The 20451-nt window shown below is 45.2% G+C and overlaps 1 protein-coding gene across 3 annotated transcripts; it reads right to left on the reverse strand.

Moving 5' to 3' along the window:
• Positions 1-5881: 5881 nt before the first annotated feature.
• On the reverse strand, positions 5882-10617 carry LOC139073267 (ferredoxin-fold anticodon-binding domain-containing protein 1 homolog). 3 transcript variants are annotated; one of them, XM_070556240.1, is made up of 7 exons: positions 10519-10617; positions 8516-8719; positions 8239-8397; positions 8129-8164; positions 7039-7138; positions 6747-6913; positions 5882-6308 (listed from the first exon to the last, which is right to left on the reverse strand). In XM_070556240.1, exons 1-5 carry the CDS (start codon positions 10527-10529, stop codon positions 7066-7068), a joined length of 483 nt encoding a protein of 160 aa, XP_070412341.1. In that variant the 5' UTR covers positions 10530-10617; the 3' UTR covers positions 5882-6308; positions 6747-6913; positions 7039-7065. The 3 variants fall into 3 exon arrangements, with proteins under 3 accessions (XP_070412341.1, XP_070412342.1, XP_070412340.1); XM_070556241.1 differs by lacking the exon at positions 7039-7138 and having other exon boundaries at positions 8087-8164; XM_070556239.1 differs by lacking the exons at positions 5882-6308; positions 6747-6913; positions 7039-7138 and having other exon boundaries at positions 7504-8164.
• Positions 10618-20451: the final 9834 nt, after the last annotated feature.

Consider the following 20451-nt stretch of genomic DNA (forward strand, 5'->3'; position numbering starts at 1 on the left):
AGCTACAATTTATAATGCGTAGCACGTTATTGCTAATTAAAGGAAACACCTCTTTCAGGAGTCGAGGTGGGATAACATCATCTGGGGAGCCAGAGGGTTTCATGGCTGCAACAGTTTTTTCTACAGGCCAAAGAGATGGGCTGAAAGATTTGAAGTTGCCCGTGAGAGGGGATAAATGAATCTGGAACATGGTTGGTTTGGTGAATCTGAGCTCTGATTACAGTAATCTTATTTAAGAAAAACTGCAGGATTTGGCAACACAAGTCAGCGGACACAGAGGAAAATAGATTTTGAACTGGGGAAAGCACTGCATTTATGGTTTTATATAACACACCTTGATTGTTTGAATTAGCCGTGACAATGCTGGCAAAAAATCGATTTCTCGCTCCTCTGACTACTTTTTGATACTGAGACCAAGCCTCTCTCATGGCCTCAAAGGATACAGTAAGCCTGTCTTTTATCCATTTACGTTCCAGTCTCCTGCAATTTCGTCTCATGGAACGAGTTTGTTCGTTCAGCCATGGGTCTGACTTGGATTTCTTTCGACTTGATTTTAATGGAGCGACAATATCCATAGCAGCCAGGCAGGATGAATCAAGCACATGAAGTGATCCCTCAACTACAGAAGACGCAATAGTAGAATCATATGGAGCTGCGTTCAGAGTAAGAACAGCGGCAAAATCTGCAGCAGTATTGGGTGTGATTACACGAGAGAAGCTGGGACGGAAATATTCAATACGAGGGGCATAGTCCAATTTCAAGTTAAACAAAACTGGTGAGTGATCAGAAAAAGTTGCAGGTAAAATGCCAAGATCACAAATTTCCAGCTCATGACAGAAAACCAGGTCAAGTGTGTGTGTATGACCATGTGTGGGGCCATTAACACGTTGGGAGAAGCTAAGAGTCAATGAGATCTAGGAAATCCCTTACCAAAGGTTTGTCAAGACAACAGATATGAATATTAAAATCACCAAGCAAGAGTATTTTTCCATATCTACAGGAGGCTTCAGCCAGAAAAGCTGCAAATTCATTTAGAAAGTCCTTATTGTAAGGTGGTGGGCGGTAAATGAGAGCACATAATAATGTAGGGGAGCGACCCAATTCAAATAAGCTCAATTCAAAGGATAATGGAGTTGAATGGGGGGTAATCGGTGTGCAGATAAGATCTGATTTGAATATAGTCAATAGGCCACCGCCCCTGCGATGTGCTCTTGGAATGTTAATGAAGGAGCATCCAGGAGGTAACAGTTCGACTACTGAGGCTGAATCCCCAGGGGTGATCCATGATTCAGTGGCGCATAAAACATCCAGGCTATTGTCCTGGAAGAATTCCTTTAAAATAAAAGTTTTATTTACAACCGATCTGGCGTTGATCAGCGCAAAGCGAGTCGACTGAGTATCCGATTGAAGAGAAAGTCCGTTTCCATCAGATCTTGCGACATACCGCAGGTTGGCGGGATTTCTTCCCCGCTGAGTGAGCCGGCCAGAACGAGAGCAGCCGAAACGCGCGTGGGCACCCAGCCGGCGAATCATCCTCACATCCCACTCGCTCATGCAGCTCCCCGCTCCGAGAGCTCCCAGCCGGCAGGACATCCTCGTTTCAGACGCAACCATGGAACATTCAGTTCCGTGTGCTCCCGGTAGCAGCAAGATCGGCCCAACGCAGTTGAGATGACGCTGGATCCGGCACATCACAGTCACGGAGCAGCGCTCCGATATGGCCTCGCCGCGCCGGATCCTTTGGAGCTGAACGAAGAAGCCGCCTCGCTTCCCCCGTTTCCTTCTCCACGGTCTCCGAGGCAGCGGCAAACCAACAGGCATCACAAGCCTGAAGGCTTGGCTAATGTCAGACTCCAGCGGCGGTGGGAACGCATGGGGCCCTAAAGTTAGGTTAGCGTCAGTCTCCAGCGGCGGTGGAAAAGCGGGTCCCGCAGTAGAATACTGGAGGTTGTCCATTCCAGAACGGATCGAGAGCAGGAAGTCCCGATCATACACCAGCAGAGAATGAACACTATATATCGAGGAAACCATAAAATAGAAAAGAAAAACCATAGAATAGAAAATAAAAACAAAAAAGGTCGGGAGCCGAGCAGACACGCAGCCGATCAAGGGCGCCATCTTGTCTACAACAAGAAAATGGAGCCAGAGAGGAAAAGAAAAGTTTCTGCTGTGTGGGATCATTTTGATCTTTTAACAGCAAATAAGGTACGTGTTTGTCTTTCCTTGTTTCTGCTCATCTGTCAGAGTTGAAAACAGCAATGTGACTGACTCTCAGTGTAAATTATTTATTTAATTTATTTAGGTTAAATGTCGGATCTGCTCAGCCGAGTTGTCTTATATAAATAAGAGCACTTCCTCAATGCTGAGACATTACAGAGTCAAGCATGAAAACAAAGAGGAAGCAAAGAACGAACACAGGTAGACCTATATAGACACTGGGCGTGCTTTGTCACAGTTGTTTTACTAATATATGTTTTATTATTTTGAAATCAAGAATCTAGGAAGATTGCTCTGGACCAAGCAGTCCTGAATTTTATTATAAAGGACCGCCAACCCCTGAGCATTGTGGAGCTTGAGGGGTTCAGGGGGTTGATTCAGGTCCTTGATCCATCTTACGCTTTGCCAACCAGAAAGGTTTGTATACACAATGTCTCAGATAGCTGCTGTTACTCATGTAATAAATACAGTGCTTAACAAATGTATTTTACCATTGTCTGATTTAAGGTTTATGACACGGCAAACAAAAATAAACACTTGTGATTCAAATATCATGCATGCTTGAATAATTTCCGTCCAGTGTGTCAGCTCACATTTGGGTATAAAACTGGATTCAATTTTAAATTCCTACCTTCTATTCAACAGGGCAAAACACAGAGAACTTCATAGCTGGATGTTTCTCTTGCTTTAATGACAGGTGGTCTAATTAATGTGTTGAGTACTAGACTGATTTGATTTTGATTCATTTTCAGACGGTTAAGGAAATGATGGCCAAAAAGCATGCGGAGGAACTCGAACGAGTAAAAAGGGAAGTACAGCAAGCTGTGGCAGTGAGTATAACAGCTGACATGTGGACCTCCTTGAACATGGAGGCTTACTTAGCTCTTACCTGTCACTACATCAGTGATAATATGCAGTTGTGTACATCTGTGTTGGGAGTCAAACACTTTCCACAAAGTCACACTGCTGACAATCTGGCCCAAGTCAAAAGGGGCATGATGGACGACTGGGCCATAACAAACAAGGTAAGGTGTCTTGTGACCGACGCAGCACCAAACATGATGGCAGCAACACGAACTCTTCAAATTCGACATTCAATCTGCATTTTGCACACAAACTAAATTTAATAGTCAAAAAATCCTGTGATCAGATCCCTGAACTTCCATCCATAAGACACAAATCTAGGCAGATTGTCTCATTCTTCAGATCCAGCACCACAGCAAAAGAGAAGCTTGCTCAAGTGCAGCAACAGATGGGACGGACCACCTTGAAACTTGTCAGTGAGGTACCAACACGTTGGAACAGCACATATCAGATGCTGTCACGGCTACATGATGAGAAAGAAGCAGTGTGGGTATCTCTTGCCTCTCCAAACAGATTTAACACACTCACAGCTGATGAGCTCAACATCTTAAGGGAAGCACTTCTTGTGCTGGCCCCTTTCCATCAGGCCACAGTGGAGTTGTCTGAGGAGAGGAGAGTTTCAGGATCAAAGGTCATCCCGATGATGAAAATGCTAAATTGTGCACTTGAGCGGAACTCTTTACATCCACACACAAGCAGCCACACATCTCCATGACCAGCTTAGACGTCGCGTCACAGACACTGCTTCTAATCTGGAGTCATTAAGCGTGTCGACCCTATCAACACTTTTAGACCCCAGATTTAAAACACTCGGATTTCGTAGTTCCTCCAAGTGTAGTGAGGCTGTCAGTCGCCTGAAAAAGGAGTGTGCTGCAGTAATTGGTCACACAACATCTGAGCCACAGCCTGGACCTTCATTAGAGCAGTTACCCACTTCAGGCAAGATGTTCAGTATTATCAGTTTATTTTCACGTTTGTTTTGTTGCTAATGTGTATTAATACAGAGTAGAAGACAAAACTAAAACTTCTTTGTATTTTTTATTATTTCAGATAATCTGTAGCAGCAGCTTGATCAAGAGGTTGGCAGACAAACCACCAACGCATCAGCTGACTCTATCGTTGAGGTCCAGCGCTACTTAGCAGAGGGAAACATTTCAAGACAAGAAAATCCATTAACATACTGGGGGAACCGGAAGACATCCTACCCACACCTTTTCCACCTGGCTTTGCAGTTTTTGTGTGCCCCAGCTTCTTCTGTGCCCTGTGAACGTGTGATTTCAAAAGCTGGTAAAATAGTGTCCAAAAACCGTAATAGACTAAATGCCAACACATTGGATAAACTTATTTTTCTTAATAAAAATTTATAAAAATAAAAAAAACTTTTGAGTCAATGACACTGAAATGGGTAATATCACATTCACAGCACTGTCACTTTAATTGTCTCTTGGTATCATTCACAGAATATTTTGAGGTGTATATATTTTAAATTTAGAAGTTTAAAGTAATACCATATGAAGTAGGCCTACAATAGCTTAACATGTATACAAGTATGATTAGGTCATTGAATCAGAGTCTGTTGTGTCTCCAGTATGTTGCCTGCAATGATGTTTGAAGTCCAGTAGGTGTCATTATAGAGCACAACAGCAGCACTGTGTCGACACAGTATCAATACTATTTGGGGAATGTGCTGAAACGCTTCATGAGGCTTCATCTACCCATCACTAGTTATGGGATTACATATATTTAACTGTGTTCACTTATTATTACATTCAAATCTTCCTCTCAGCCACCTAAAATCATCTCATTCTTCACTGTAGCACCTCAGCAGGTCTGGCTCTCCCTGTCTCACCCTCAACTGGTTCCTGCTGAACTTCATCTGATCTCCAATATAAAAACAGTGGACATGACTAAGGAGTAAAAAAAATACTGTTGGAGGACTAGTGCAATATTAAAATCATGGTTGTTATAGTATTATTTAGTCGTGTTCACTTGTTATCATGCTCTAATCTTCCTCTCATCATCAACCATCTAAAATCTCACTCCACTGTAGCACCTACCTGCACCTCAGCAGGTCTGGTGCTCCCTGTCTCACCCTCAGCAGGTCTGGTGCTCCCTGTCTCACCCTCAGCAGGTCTGGTGCTCCCTGTCTCACCCTCAGCAGGTCTGGTGCTCCCTGTCTCACCCTCAGCAGGTCTGGTGCTCCCTGTCTCACCCTCAGCAGGTCTGGTGCTCCCTGTCTCACCCTCAGCAGGTCTGGCGCTGCCTGTCTCACCTTCTTCATCATTTTCCTGCTGAACTTCCTCTGGTCTCTTATATGAAAAAAGTGACATGAGAATAAGGTTTAAAAATTAAATGTGATGAGAATGTCACAAACAAGCAACAGCCACACTTACAAATTCCATTTTATGTGGAGATTCAACTTTTTTATTTATTTCGTGTAAAATGGTTTTTGTCTGTTACTGTCAAATTCGCCATTTTTTGTTGACTAGTGGTGTTGTTTAATGTTTAATGCTAACTAGCAAGCAGTGGCGGCTGGTGAAAAATATTTTTGGTGGGGCTGTGCTATTTTTTATTTTTAAATAAACTTGTGCTTTCTGAGCTTTGTGCACAACTCCACTATTTCCTGAATTAAGCACAGCTCTTTTATTTCCTGTCTTACATCATTGGACAAACTGATTAATCCAGGTGTGTCTGACTATTGGCACGCTGCCTTGCGGACCAAGGTTGAAAAATACTGCATTAAATTGCACATAAAATAACATGACCATAAATGGTAAATAGTCCATGCAAGAGGCAAGTAACAAAAACATTTTGTTTAATTTCAACATTTGAGTGAACACGAAAAATTATGAGCAGGTCACTGTTACAGTAATGGTAGTAAACACTACTTAGACAAAACGCCAGAAATTTACACTGTTAAATATTTCTGGAGTGTTTTGCCAAGGTCAACTTTATACAAAGATCAAGTGGATGCATGTGTGTGTGTGTGTGTGTGTGTGTGTGTGTGTGTGTGTGTGTGTGTGTGTGTGTGTGTGTGTGTGTGTGTGTGTGTGATACCTCATTTGTACAGAAATTTTGCCCTTCTGTCCTTCTGAGTGGCAAAGCTCTCGATTAGCTTTTTATTGAAGTCAGGAATGTTTGTGACAAGCTTTTTTTTCCCATGGAGAGCATGGCAAGAGCATTCAGCCCATCCTGTCATGGTGTTCCTCAAGGAAAGTCTTAATCCTCTTTAAAGTAGATAAATAAAAAACAACAGATAAGTACATAGGAAACACTTTCATAGGAAATAATGTCATCAGTATCCTCTTACAAATGTCATATTTCCCAGTTTTTGGGACAATAAAAAATTTCTGATTCTCAATCAGATGTTTTTACATTTGAGGTAAAAACATCTACTTGAGAATCAGAAATGTTTTATTGTCCCAAAAGCTGGGAAACTTGTTTGCTGCAGCAGAAGTAAAATGGAATCAGATTGATGCATGTACAAATTTACATGAAATACACATTTACGTGATTAAATGTGTATAATAAGTATGTGTGTTGAAATTAGTTTTTACAGTTATTGCACATTAAACATGTTATTAAACAAATGTCCCGGTTTGTGGGACAACCAAGGATTTCTGATTCTGATTGTCTTGTTCACAGAAATGTAATGTACAGCTTACCTCTGCACCCAGCTGCTGTTGTTCCCTGCATGGCAACGTTAGCTCTGCTGCCTAGCATGGCTAGCTTCACCGTGTTGTTGTCCATGTGTGCCCGGGATGACTCGTGTTTCCTCACCTTCTCAGAAAAATGTTTCATGTCTGTAACTCCTGACTCATCCATGCCTTATCTGTCCCAGCCGTTTTGAATAACAAACACGGAAAGCAAAATAACGCATTAGCGTGATTGCATCCAGCTAGCCAAGCCTTCCTGGTGATGTACCAATTTCGGGAGAAGCCTGTGTGTACAGTTTACCTCTCTCCTTCTCCTGCTGGCTTATCTTTACGTCGGGCTGATCTGGTCCAAGCTCTTTGACATTAAGTTTTTCCACCATAGTTCTCTTCTTGAACGGATACTGGAGAAGAGACCGAACTGAATTCAGTGGCTGCTGAGATCTGGCATCCATGCTGGTCACTGGCGGCGTCCATGTTACATCTGCGTCACGACCAAAAACGACTCTGCCGAGTTCTACCGAACACCAACGAAACCTTTGGCGGTAGCTCTATCGCCCATCATGCTTCTGAAACGTCGACGCTGATTGGATACATTCCCATTCCTACCCTTTGATTTTCTTGTCAGCAATTGGACGGCTGGTCCCGTCCTGTTTGGGCGATTCAAAAACAGCCTACAACCTCCACCGCTCGGCAGACCGGCAGAGACCAATATAGATATATATATATGATTTATTTTTGTTACAAAACACACAATTAACTTAGAATATGTGATTATTGTTAATTTTATTTATTTTTTTAAATAAAAATTAAAAACACGGGAAAACTGGGAGGGCGGCGCCCTATCGCCCTCTACTGGCCAGCCGCCACTGCTAGCAAGCCATTTTAGCGTTTGACCAGAAATAGAATTATACTCTTAGACTAAATTATTACCAACTCACAATTCCTTTCTTTCTTTTGTTGCCCATGAGAAGAACTCGCTGAGCTGCTGCCGTCTGTCTCTGACACCTGTGTCTGTATGTACAGTCTATGGTGTCTGCCCCAGCTCTGACTCCTGCTTCTCAGCCTGTCTAACTCCCTGAGGGGAGGGGCTGTGTCGGAGAGCAGTCCGCGGTGTCTTTCAAAATAAAAGCTCGCGAGTCAAATATTTCAAAATCAATCTTTTTCTTCTCCATGTTATTGGGGGGGACAAATGCGCATTTGTCCAATATTGGAGGGGACACGTCCCACCCGTCCCCTCCGGTTCCTACGCCCTTGAGTAACACTGCGAGTTATCAACACAGTGGCAGCATGAATGCAGCCGTTTGGCCGCAATAAGGAAGGGAGCGGAGGCAGTTGCCATGGAAACCGACCAGTGTGCCAACAGTTCCTTTAGAAAGAAATCTTGCACCAACTTGACTGGATGGACAGAATCTGGACTGAGAAATCTCCTGATGACAGAGAGGAGACAGTAAGTGGCTTGTACTTAAAGCTGGACAGCAGGAGAGCAGCTGTGTTACCGCACCTGAACACATAATCACTCAGCTCCGTCGGGATGTTGTAGTGGACATTCTCCCCTTCGACAACTTCCTCCATGTGAGTTATCTGAACAGAAATGCAAGGGAAACTGCGAGAAAAGATGTGGAGCAAAGCGTTCTCCACACGAAAGCCCTTGTCCTGGCTCCTGCGCAACAACAAAACAGCCTCAAACACACCAAAAACACACGGGGGTGGGGGGGGGGGTGGGTGGCACTACGAGGTGCTTCTGCTCTTTAAGGTCAACACTCACCTTGGTTTCTTACCTGTATCCAGTGCACTTGTAGCTTGGATAGTTCTCGTTTTCAAACGGACCAACAGCACTGAGGATTAAATGTGCTTCTGTTGCCATAGCGACCACCTGCCAGCTGTTGTGCCACTCACGCTTTGGCTTATCCACCGGTGTCCCGCCTTGACCGTTGCACAGGGAGACGTGAACTTCCCCATCCTCGGCCAGCACCTGAATACAGCTGAGCAAGAAATAAATATCAGTACACTGAATCTGAAAACTGAAGAGAATAGCACAAGGAGACGGCCGTAGATACAGCAGACCAAACACTTGTTCATTCTATGGTGACATTATCTCCTATGGCAATGACACCCACCATTTATAATGTTGCACATCAATATGAGTTCATTTCAATGAATTAATTAAACTTTAAAATGTCTAAAAGTCCTTGTAATTATCAAAAAGGCTTAGATAGTTGAATATTAATATTTGACATGTAACTACTTTGTTAGTTATTTATTCTTTATGTAACCAGGAAGGTCCCATTGAGATTAAAAACCTCATTTTCAGGGGAGTCCTGGCCAAGAGGCAGCAAAAGTTACAGTTACTAAATTTTCAGCTCCACAGACATGTTATGTACTAAATTACAGAAGGCAGTTAAAACACAGGGAATCTGTCTCAAGGGCGCTCAGTCTGGTTTTAAATGTGTTCAAAAATGTATGCAGGAAAACTGGTCAACTTCCTGTTTTCCTGCAGCCCGTTCTATGCAGAAGGAGCAGAGTGGACTAAAGCCCTTTTGCCTTGCTCGGTGCGAGCATACGCAACACTAAGTAACAGTTGATCATTTGCACACAGACTGTAGAAGTTACACTTCTCTGTGAGATTAAGTTACAGATGTAGGTGGGTAGTAATCCAAGCATGGCCTTCTAAATGAAAGTGTACCAGTGTCCCAACCCCCTGGTGGACAAAGACGGCCATCCCACTGGAGAATACACTTCTCAATGATGGGCCAGTGGTCTACAGTTAGCAATAAACCTCAGTGAGGCATGATAAACCACATCAGTGTTACACCCCTCCCGGCCTAGGAGTACCAGGAGGGGCAACACAAGTGTGGTGGGAGCAAACACGAAGACGATAAAAAGTTCAAAAGGAGTTTATTAGCTAAAATTGTCCCAGGCGGGTGTAAATAAAGTCTCTGGAAATAATAATGTCTATGTTAACTGAAGACAAGGGGCAAAAGTTTGGGGGTGAAACTTGATGTAGGACTTAAATTTGATGCACACATCAATTCTGTGGTCCGGTCCAGTTTCTTTCACCTGAGACGCCTTGCTAAAATCAAGCATATGCTGTCGAGAGCCCACCTGGAGCGGGTACTGCATGCCTTTGTAATTTCTCGGCTTGACTACTGCAACGCTCTATATGCAGGTTTGTGTCAGTCAACACTGCGTCGCCTACAGGTTGTGCAGAACAGCGCTGCCAGGTTCCTGACTGGGACCACATCAGTCCAGTTCTGGCCTCCCTGCACTGGCTTCCGATTTCCTATCGCTCACAATTCAAAATACTCCTCTTTGTTTATCATTTCTTCCAGGGTGGTGCTCCCCCCTATCTGGCCACACTCCTGAACAGACATTCCCCATCACGCGCTCTGCGCTCCTCTGACCAAGGCCTGCTCGCTGTCCCTCGGTCTAGGTGTCGTACCCGTGGGGACCGGGCTTTCTCAGTCCTAGCACCGTTACTCTGGAACCAGTTGCCACCCTCAGTTAGGCTGTCCCCTTCTCTGCCAGTCTTTAAGAATCACCTAAAAACACACCTCCTCCGCTTGGCGTTTCCAGAACATGCTTATGGCCCTCTATTATGTTGAATCCATTCCACAGTTTTCATTGGTACTCTCAATCCATCCACTCAATCCAATTGTGTTTCACACATTTGTATTTTACCGGAATGTTTCATCTATCTTGTAATTTCCATTTTGTATTTTGTAATTTGTATTTTGTAATTTGAATTTCTTTTATTGTTGATTTATTCAGTATAATTACTTACAACTGTACCATGTTCAGCGCTTTGGGCTTCCTGACAGGGTTGCGGAAGGCGCTTTATAAATAAAGCTTTGATTGATTGATTGATTGAAAAGCCCCCCTCAAGCTCGGATAATACCCTCCTGTTTTGTGTACTGGTCCTCCTTTTAGTCCTGTGCTGCTCCTAACGTGGCCGGCGTCTCACGCTCTCCCGTTCTCTCGGTCTCTCTCTCTCTCAGGGGATGGGTTTCCTCCAGAAAGGATCCTCGTGTCATCTGTAGTCTTTAGTTCACTCGTCTCCACGATCTCCGGCTGATTGGAATCCTCTTCCCTTACACGATTCCTTCACAGCTCTCTCACACTTCTTTTCTTTCAGGCAGCTCCAAACTCCGTCCTTTCTCCACAAGCGCGCTGTCGGTAACCTCTCACCGACTTCTCATCGAACTCTCACTGGAAACTCCTCGATGACCTTTCACCACTCTCCTTCTCAACTCCATTCACCTTCTCAACCGCCCCTCTTCTCTTTAGCCGCCCTCTCCTTTTCACTCCCCTTTCTTTCCGCCTCGTCTTCCTTTATAAGAAGCCCTGATGAGCGCGGATTGTTTCCAGCTGGTGGCAGCGGGCCGGCAGGAAGGGTGCGTCTCGGCGTGCCTCTCTCCATGGTGCTGATCCTGTCACCATGATCCTGTCTCAGCGGGGCCGGAGCAAGGAGCTGTCCTTGGTGCGGTGGTTAAAATGGAGCCCAGGAACACAGAGGTCATAACACCCCCCTCCTAAAAAGGAAAAAGAGGTGGGATTGAATCAATAAAATCCAGAAGCCTCTTTTGACTAAAAAAAACAAACCAAGAAATGACCGGCTGAGTTCTGAGTCTGGGCGACGGATCTGTCCTCTGCGGCACACTAATATCACTGCGGAGCCCGGTTCTGTACGTAGTGATTCCCGCTATCTGCCTAGTAAAAACTGGCTAACCGTCCTGTCTTCATGAGGTGCAAAGGCGGGCAGATTAAGCACATGTGCGATCACATTAACCAGCAACAAGGAAGGGTGGCCCATTGACAAGCCCGTCCTTCCTCGTCCTGGGGTGCTCCCGAGATGGTAGGATGTACCAACACTAACCTTTATGACCCCAACACTAACAAACAAAACAGGAATATCCCAAGGGAATATTCCTCTAAAACCTACAAGGGAACCACAACGCACACTGTAAAACCGGATGATGCTAAAATTAACTCTAAAACTCCAATTCCTGTTAGGATTTACACATTAAAAGGCCCTAGACAGACTATCTGCCACTATGTTATCTGTGCCTTTCTTGTGCTGTATGTGTAAATCATAATCTTGCACTAGTAGTGCCCAACGCATCAGCCGTTGGTTTTTATTATACATCCGCGACAAAAAGACCAAGGGGTTGTGATCCGTGTACACCACTATGGGATTACTTCCAGGGTAGAGGTAAACTTCAAAATGTTGGATAGCCAGTACTAAAGCTAAGGTTTCTTTTTCAACTGTGGAGTAATGAAGCTGGTACTTAGCGAATTTCTTGGAGAAATAGGAGACAGGATGGTCCAAAGCGCCCTCATCCTCTTGAAGTAATACTGCTCCCATCCCAACATCACTGGCATCTATTTCCAGTTTAAAAGGGCGTGTGAGGTCTGGTGCCTTTAAAACTGGAGCCGAACACAGAAGTAGTTTGCAGTTCTCGAAGGCTCCTTGGGCGGCTGTTGTCCATTTAAACGAGACCTGTGGACTCAATAGATCAGTCAGGGGTGAAGCAACTACAGCAAAGTTTTTACAAAAGCATCTGTAGTATCCCACCATTCCTATAAACCGTCTGAGCTCACGCCAGGTCTTGGGAACAGGAAACTCAGTTATAGCCTGAACTTTATCTTGCAACATGCGGACAGAACTTTGTCCGACTTCCTTCCTGAGGTAAGTTACAGTAGCCTTCACAAAATCGCTTTTAGCTAGGTTTATGGTAAGATTAGCAGTGTCTAACTGGCTCAACAACTCTCTTAACGTGGCAATATGTCCTTCCCAGGTTGACGTGTGCACAACAATATCATCTAGATAAGCATTACAATGCTCCATACCAGAAAGTACGGTATTTATTAACCGTTGAAACGTAGCAGGGGCGTTTCTCATACCGAACGGCATGACGGTGTACTCTAAGAAATCATCGGGTGTTACAAAAGCAGAAGCCTCTGACGCAGTTTCAGTTAAAGGGACCTGCCAGTAGCCTTTTAACAAATCCAGCTTGGTAACAAATCTAGAATTCCCCACACTATCCACACAATCGTCAACTCGAGGTAACGGATAGGCATCCGGTATGGTTACGGCATTTAATTTTCTGTAATCCGTAATGAAGCGAGGGGTGCCATCTGGTTTCTGCTCCACTAAACATGGAGAACTCCTCGGACTGTGGCTGGGCCTAGCTAAACCGTTTTTAATCAAGTATTCCGTTTCCTGTTTCATTAATTTTCTTTTTAAGGGATTTGCACGGTAAGGGTGTTGTTTAATAGGTTTATCTCCAGTGGTAACAACATCGTGCTCAATAAGATGAGTCCTAGAGGGAACGTCAGAAAAGAGGGTCAAATGTGCATTTATCAACTCCAATAACTCATGTCTGACACTGGGTTCCAAATAATCAAGCTTTGTATGGAGCTGGGCCAATACTTGCGAGTTTTCCAGTCGGGGACCAACACTCTTATCCAGTTGAGGGGGAACGTCTTCCTCAGGGATCGGCTCTGAAGCAAAGGCTGCGCACACCTTTTCCTCAGATGGTGGTTCTGCAGAGCTCAGAGGAGAGTGATATCTTTTAAGCATGTTAACATGACATACACGTTCTTTTCGCCGTCGGTCAGACGTCTGGATGAGGTAAGTAGTGTTAGTCAGCTTTTTAATGACTGGAAACGGACCCGTAAACTTGACTGAGAGAGCATGTTCAGCCACTGGGTTTAACATCAGCACCATATCTCCCGGGGAGAAGTCACGCAGCTCGGCTCTTTTATCAAAATGAGCTTTCATCTTTCCTTGGGCCTTCTCCAATGACTTTCTTGCTAATCGGTTTGCTTCTTTCAAGCGCCGTTGAAACTCTGCTACGTAAACATTTATTTTGTGTTTCTTGGTAATCGGAGTCTGCAGGATTCTTTCTTTTAACGCTAATAGAGGCCCTCTGGGGGGTGTGTCCAAACACCAATTGCGCGGGGCTAAACCCTAAGGACTCTTGTGGGGCTTCACGAGCTGCAAATAACAAAAAGGGGAGCCCCTCATCCCATGATCGACCAGATGACACACAGTATTTGCGCAACATGGCCTTCAGCGTCTGATGCCAGCGTTCCAGCACTCCTTGACTTTCCGGGTGGTAGGCAGAGGAGGTCACATGTTGTATGCCTAGGCTCTTGGCTACTCTCTGAAATAGTTCAGACGTAAAGTTTGCCCCCTGATCCGTTTGTAATACTCGGGGCAAACCAACGAGAGAGAAAAAGGATGTTAAGGCCCTGATCACGGATTTAGCTGTTATGGAGGACAAAGGAATGGCCTCGGGGAAACGAGTAGCAGCACACATAATTGTCAAGAGAAATCTTTTTCCCGTTTTACTGCGAGGTAGGGGGCCGACACAATCCACCACTACATGATCAAAAGCGTTTCCAATAACCGGAATGGGATTGAGTGGGGTTGGTTTTGGAAGCTGATTGGGCTTTCCAGCAATCTGACACACGTGACAGTCTCGACAATACTTTCTCACACTTTCCTTCATTCCGGGCCAGAAGAAATTTTCCAGGAGGAGGAGATACGTTTTTCGAACTCCTAAATGACCCGACCATTGACTCTCATGAGCTAGCTTCAAAATTTGTGGCCGAAACTTCACAGGAATTACTACCTGTGTTACAGTGCCCCAGGCAGCTCCTTTAGCGAGGGGATTTGTCCAACACCGCATTAAAACATCGTTTTCTTTAAAATACCCTGAGGTTGAGGATTTCATTCCTTCAGATGTATTTTCTAAGCCCTGAAAACACCTCTGTAGGGTATCATCCGCCTTCTGTTCCTCTCCTAAAGTTGAATAAGACAGGGGGAAATCAAAGCACCGTCTCCCTATCTTATCGTTTGAGTCTCGGGGCAAAGAAGGAGAAGGAGGAAGGGATGGTTTTTCATCTGAAAACAAACCAGAAACATCTATTAAGCTGTCCTCTGTCAACTTACTCTGAGCCCTGGTTACAACACAGGCTGGGTAATATTTAGAAGTTTCAGCCGTCTCCGCGGCTACCTCTAAGGGACTTTCTATAATTCGCAAAGGGGGGGCAACCACGCCCCCTGCCACGTCATTCCCCAATAAAACTGTCACTCCAGCAATGGGGAGAGAAGGGCAGACAGCCAGATCAAACACACCTTGGACTAAATCACACTGTAACCAAACTTGGTGTAAAGGTCTCGAAACCAGTTCAGAGTTTATACCAGAAAGCAGAACTGACAACCCAGTAAAACTATTTTCATCCAAGGGTAATGTTCCCTCTAGTATCAAAGATTGGGAAGCTCCGGTGTCACGGAGTATTTTTACAGGAACGTGTGTACCATTTTCGTTTTCAGCCACAACTCCTTGGGACAGAAAAGGCGTAAAACATGAACTTTCAGTCTTGGTCGTTTCTTTCATTTCCGACTGAAAAGGCTGATGAGTCAGCAACCCGATCTCCCGTGGGGGGGGGGGGTCGTTTTTGTTCATTACGGCGTTTCAAAATCAACCAGTCTTTCACTATGTGGCCAGGGCGGTGGCAGTAAAAACAATGCGTTTGTCGCCCCGGAGGTTGATTTACTCCAGGAGGCCTCAAGGGAACGGGGCGCTTGTGTTCCGGTCGCGGCACATCACCACTAAAGCGATGAGTCAGAGCATACTCATCAGCTAATAGAGCCGCATCAGCCAGACGAGTCGCCTTTTGTTCATTTATATTAGGGATGCACCGATCAGGTTTTTTTGCTGCCGATCACCGATACCGATATAAAAGAATGCTGATCACCGATACCGATCACCGATCACGTGGATTGGCCAGAAATTTTCTACATTATAATGAGTGCTACAAACTACATAATCTGGGAATAAAGGAAATGTAACCTATTCTAAAATGGTCTGTATTAGGGTTGTCACGGTGTGAAAATTTAACCTCATGGTTATTGTGACCAAAATTACCACGGTTTTCGGTATTATCACGGTATTTTTTTTAAACGTGCTACATTTTCACACAATTAAATAAACCCTGTATATCAGGAAAATATTGTCCTCAATTTGTGTCTAAATTTTGCCTAAAATGTGTTATTTTGTAATTATGTTGTTTACTTTTTTACATTTTTTCCCTTTAGTCTTTAAAATAGCAATATTTGCCCATAACTTCTTATTTTATGTCTGTTTGATGTCATCATTCAAAAATATTAGATCAGATGATACTCAGTACTCAAGTAGCCTTCTAATCAGATACTTTTTTACCCTTACTTGAGCAATCCGTATTTCAGGAAAAATTGTCCTCGGTTTGTGTCCTTCCAGTGAGCTTTGCAGATGTGGGAAAATGTCATCAGGCAGTAATCATTGTTAAATTCACAATTATTCTCGGGGAGAGACCAACTCTTATCTGCCCCTGGGAGCCCCGTAATGCATAGCGTCATTTCAACATGGGGGTGTCCGCGACACGGTTTATATGCAGGTAGCGGCGCTGCGGCTGCTTTATATAGCGACTCGTTGCATTCTCCCTCAACCCAAATCCTCGGATCACGCATTTTAGCTAAAACGCTAACGTTAACTTGCCTTGCGTTGACTGTAGAGTTGTGGGTGATGGTCACGCAGATGTGTCATGAGATATGAAGCGTTGCTGCCTTTCACAGACACTTTTTCTGCTCGTGCTGCAAACAGGATAGCCGTCCGTCCGTCTTCTATAAACTCCCTCGGCATTCTTCAAATATCTAAAATATGCCCGTACTTCCGACTTTGTCTTCTTTGAGGGATAATAAATGCCCTCCTGAGCGCTGCCGTCTCCTCCTTTGACCATTATTTCAGCTTTAGCTTCAAGAAAGTTTTGTTGTAAACAAAGCGCGCATGAGCCGCCGGCAACTTCAGCCGATGATACGGTGGCTGGTAAGGGTCACCGCGCCTACACCGCAGCCACGGTAAACCCACCAAGATAATATAGTTTTTTTAAAAACAAGACGGTTATTATTATTGTCAACTTTTTTTTTACAGGGGTTTACCGCTACACTAGTTACCGTGACAACCCTACCTGATCGGTTTGCTTTGATCTATTTTGAAAATTCCGATCAAAACCGATAGGGGTGCTATCGGCCGATTACGATCAAATGTCGATCCATCGGTGCATCCCTAATTTATATACAAAACCACGCGTTCAGGCAGGCATCGCTTCATTTCCTCCATTAGTATTAGTTCTTTAAGTTCCTCTGCTGTTTCAGCTTTGGAGGCAGACAACCATTTCTCAAACAAACACACCTTTTCTCTTGCAAACTCCACATAAGTTTGTCCAGTAGCTTTATGCTTCAGTGCCCGAAATTTCTGCCTATATGCTTCAGGGACCAGTTCATAAGAGTTCAAAACTGCAGACTTCCCCTTTTCATAATCCATGCTATCTGGTATAGATAAAGAAGTCATTACCACTTGTGCTTTTCCTGACAGCTTGCACTGGAGAACAAGTGACCACACCTCCCGGGGCCAATCGAGAGCGGCCGCAAGTCGCTCAAATGCGGAGAAGAAGCTATCCACCTCCGTCTCCCGAAAGGTCGGCACCAAAGCAATGCATTTTCCCACGTCGAATTTCCTTCTCTCGGTGGCGTCAGGATTTCTTTCATCCGCAGGAGGTTCCACTTCTCTTCTATCAGCATCAGGCGGTGAATCAGTCTGTAGCGTGTCAGCCGATCTCGCTTCCACTCCACTGGTTGAAGTGTTTTCACGAAGCATCTGCAGTTCATGATCCAGTTCCATTTTGCGTAATCACAGCTTTGTCTCAGCTTCGAGCTCAAGTCTTTTTAGTTCCAGAGAAATGTCTTGTTGACGAGCCTTTTCCTGGGCCTCATATTTCACCCGGGCCAACCGCACTTGTAAGCGTGCAGCCTCAAGGGAACTCAGAGCAGACGTAGGAGAAGGAGGTTCATATCGAGGCAGGGTGACAGGCAGAGGGGTAATCTTACGCTCCTCCGGTGTAGTCGGCATCTCACTGGGGGAATCCCCAGGTGGTTCGGCCGGTTCGGGCTCCTCCGAATGTTCCACCACCTGCAGTAAGTCAGTCTCACTGATGGCAGGAGGAATCAAACCACATCTCTCCATCTCTTGGATCACAGCTGTTCTCAAGTCCGGTTTCAGCATTGCTCGGGTGCCACGGAGGCCGAGGTGTGCAGCCAATTCCTCGAGAACGCTTTTCCAACATCCCTCGATCGCCTCCCGCGAGGGAGCCTCCAATATCTCCGCCAAACTAGTCATAACACAAGAGGAGAGAACACCACGTTAGTACAATAACCTCAATGAGCCTTCAAAACACGAGTTCCAAACTCCACACAACTGTAGGCAATTATTAACTTTTGTCTCGGGAATATTAAATAGTCTTAATGCAAAAAATCCCGGATGAGCCCCCATTATGTTACACCCCTCCCGGCCTAGGAGTACCAGGAGGGGCAACACAAGTGTGGTGGTAGCAAACATGAAGACGATAAAAAGTTCAAAAGGAGTTTATTAGCTAAAATTGTCCCAGACGGGTGTAAATAAAGTCTCTGGAAATAATAATGTCTATGTTAACTGAAGACAAGGGGCAAAAGGCCCCCTCAAGCTCGGATAATACCCTCCTGTTTTGTGAACTGGTCCTCCTTTTAGTCCTGTGCTGCTCCTAACGTGGCCGGCGTCTCACGCTCTCCCGTTCTCTCGGTCTCTCTCTCTCTCAGGGGATGGGTTTCCTCCAGAAAGGATCCTCGTGTCATCTGTAGTCTTAAGTTCACTCGTCTCCACGATCTCCGGCTGATTGGAATCCTCTTCCCTTACACGATTCCTTCACAGCTCTCTCACACTTCTTTTCTTTCAGGTAGCTCCAAACTCCGTCCTTTCTCCACAAGCGCGCTGTCGGTAACCTCTCACCGACTTCTCATCGAACTCTCACTGGAAACTCCTCGACGACCTTTCACCACTCTCCTTCTCAACTCCATTCACCTTCTCAACCGCCCCTCTTCTCTTTAGCCGCCCTCTCCTTTTCACTCCCCTTTCTTTCCGCCTCGTCTTCCTTTATAAGAAGCCCTGATGAGCGCGGATTGTTTCCAGCTGGTGGCAGCGGGCCGGCAGGAAGGGTGCATCTCGGCGTGCCTCTCTCCATGGTGCTGATCCTGTCACCATGATCCTGTCTCAGCGGGGCCGGAGCAAGGAGCTGTCCTTGGTGCGGTAGTTAAAATGGAGCCCAGGAACACAGAGGTCATAACAATCAGTCTTAACAAGACACTGTGCTGAGGTGTTCATATACAAAAGGTCCCCATAGTCCAGAATAGACAGAAACGTTGCAGTAACTAGTTGTTTTTTTTACCTCAAAAGGAAAACACAGTTTATTTACAAAAAGAAACCCAGTCTGAGTTTCTTCACTAGATTATCTATACGGGGCTGCTTTGCTGCATTCCTCGGTTGTAACGAGTGGTTATTTCAGTCAATGTTGCTCTCCTACCAGCTTGAATCAGTCGGCCCATTCTCCTCTGACCTCTAGCATCAACAAGGCATTTTCGCCCACAGGACTGTTGCATACTGGATGTTTTTCCCTTTTCACACCATTCTTTGTAAACCCTAGAAATGGTTGTGGGTGAAAATCCCAGTAACTGAGCAGATTGTGAAATACTCAGACCGGCCCGTCTGGCACCAACAACCATGCCACGCTCAAAATAGCTTAAATCACCTTTCTTTCCCCTTCTGACATTCAGTTTGGAGTTCAGGAGATTGTCCTGACCAGGACCACACCCCTAAATGCATTGAAGCAACTGCCATGTGATTGGTTGATTAGATAATTGCATTAAGGAGAAGTTGAACAGGTCCTAATAATCCTTTAGGTGAGTGTATAATGGAGTGAATTAAAGTGCGCAAACAAATGATTCAATTAAATATCCACAGAGGGCCGTTTGTTGCTCTGTGCAGCTTCTGAGAGCCTCTTGTGACTCACAGCTCATAAAAACAGCCAGTCCTCACCATTGACCCTGTGCAACAGCCAGGGTTCCCACTCTTTTCTTGAAATAATTTTCCAGGACTTTTCCAGGACATTTTCAAGACTTTTTCAGTGTACAAGTCAAGTTATCATAACTGCGGTTTGCCGATATCCCGATATATTTAGAAACAGATATGATATTGTACCTACCCACACCGTTATTTTGACAATATAGTTGTGGAAAGATTTTTGTCTTTCACAAGCCCACCTGCTTTCCTCTACTTACAATGCAACACAACTAAAACAGAAGTTATTCTCTACTTTAGTTCATACCAGAGGTGTGACATTGTGGCATCATCAAGTCATCTCCATGTCCTGTTTTTGTTCTGCTCAGCAACTGAACCAGGTTAATCCACTGTGCTGAATAAAATCGTCGTCGTCGTCTTCCTCCGCTTATCCGGGTCTGGGTCGCGGGGGCAGCATCCCAACTAGGGAGCTCCAGACCGTCCTCTCCCCAGCCACCTCCACCAGGACCCCAAGGCGTTCCCGGACCAGATTGGAGATGCAACCTCTCCAGCGTGTCCTGGGTCGACCCGGGGGCCTCCTGCCGGCAGGACATGCCCGAAACACCTCCCCACGGAGGCGTCCAGGAAGCAACCTGACCAGATGCCCAAACCACCTCAACTGACTCCTTTCGATCTGGAGGAGCAGCGGTTCTACTCAGAGTCCCTCCCGAATGTCCGAGCTCCTCACCCTATCTCTAAGGCTGAGCCCGGCCACCCTATGGAGGAAACTCATTTCGGTCGCT

This window comes from Nothobranchius furzeri, chromosome 11 (genome assembly GCF_043380555.1).
Source record: "Nothobranchius furzeri strain GRZ-AD chromosome 11, NfurGRZ-RIMD1, whole genome shotgun sequence".
In the NCBI taxonomy this organism is placed as follows: Eukaryota; Metazoa; Chordata; class Actinopteri; order Cyprinodontiformes; family Nothobranchiidae; genus Nothobranchius; species Nothobranchius furzeri.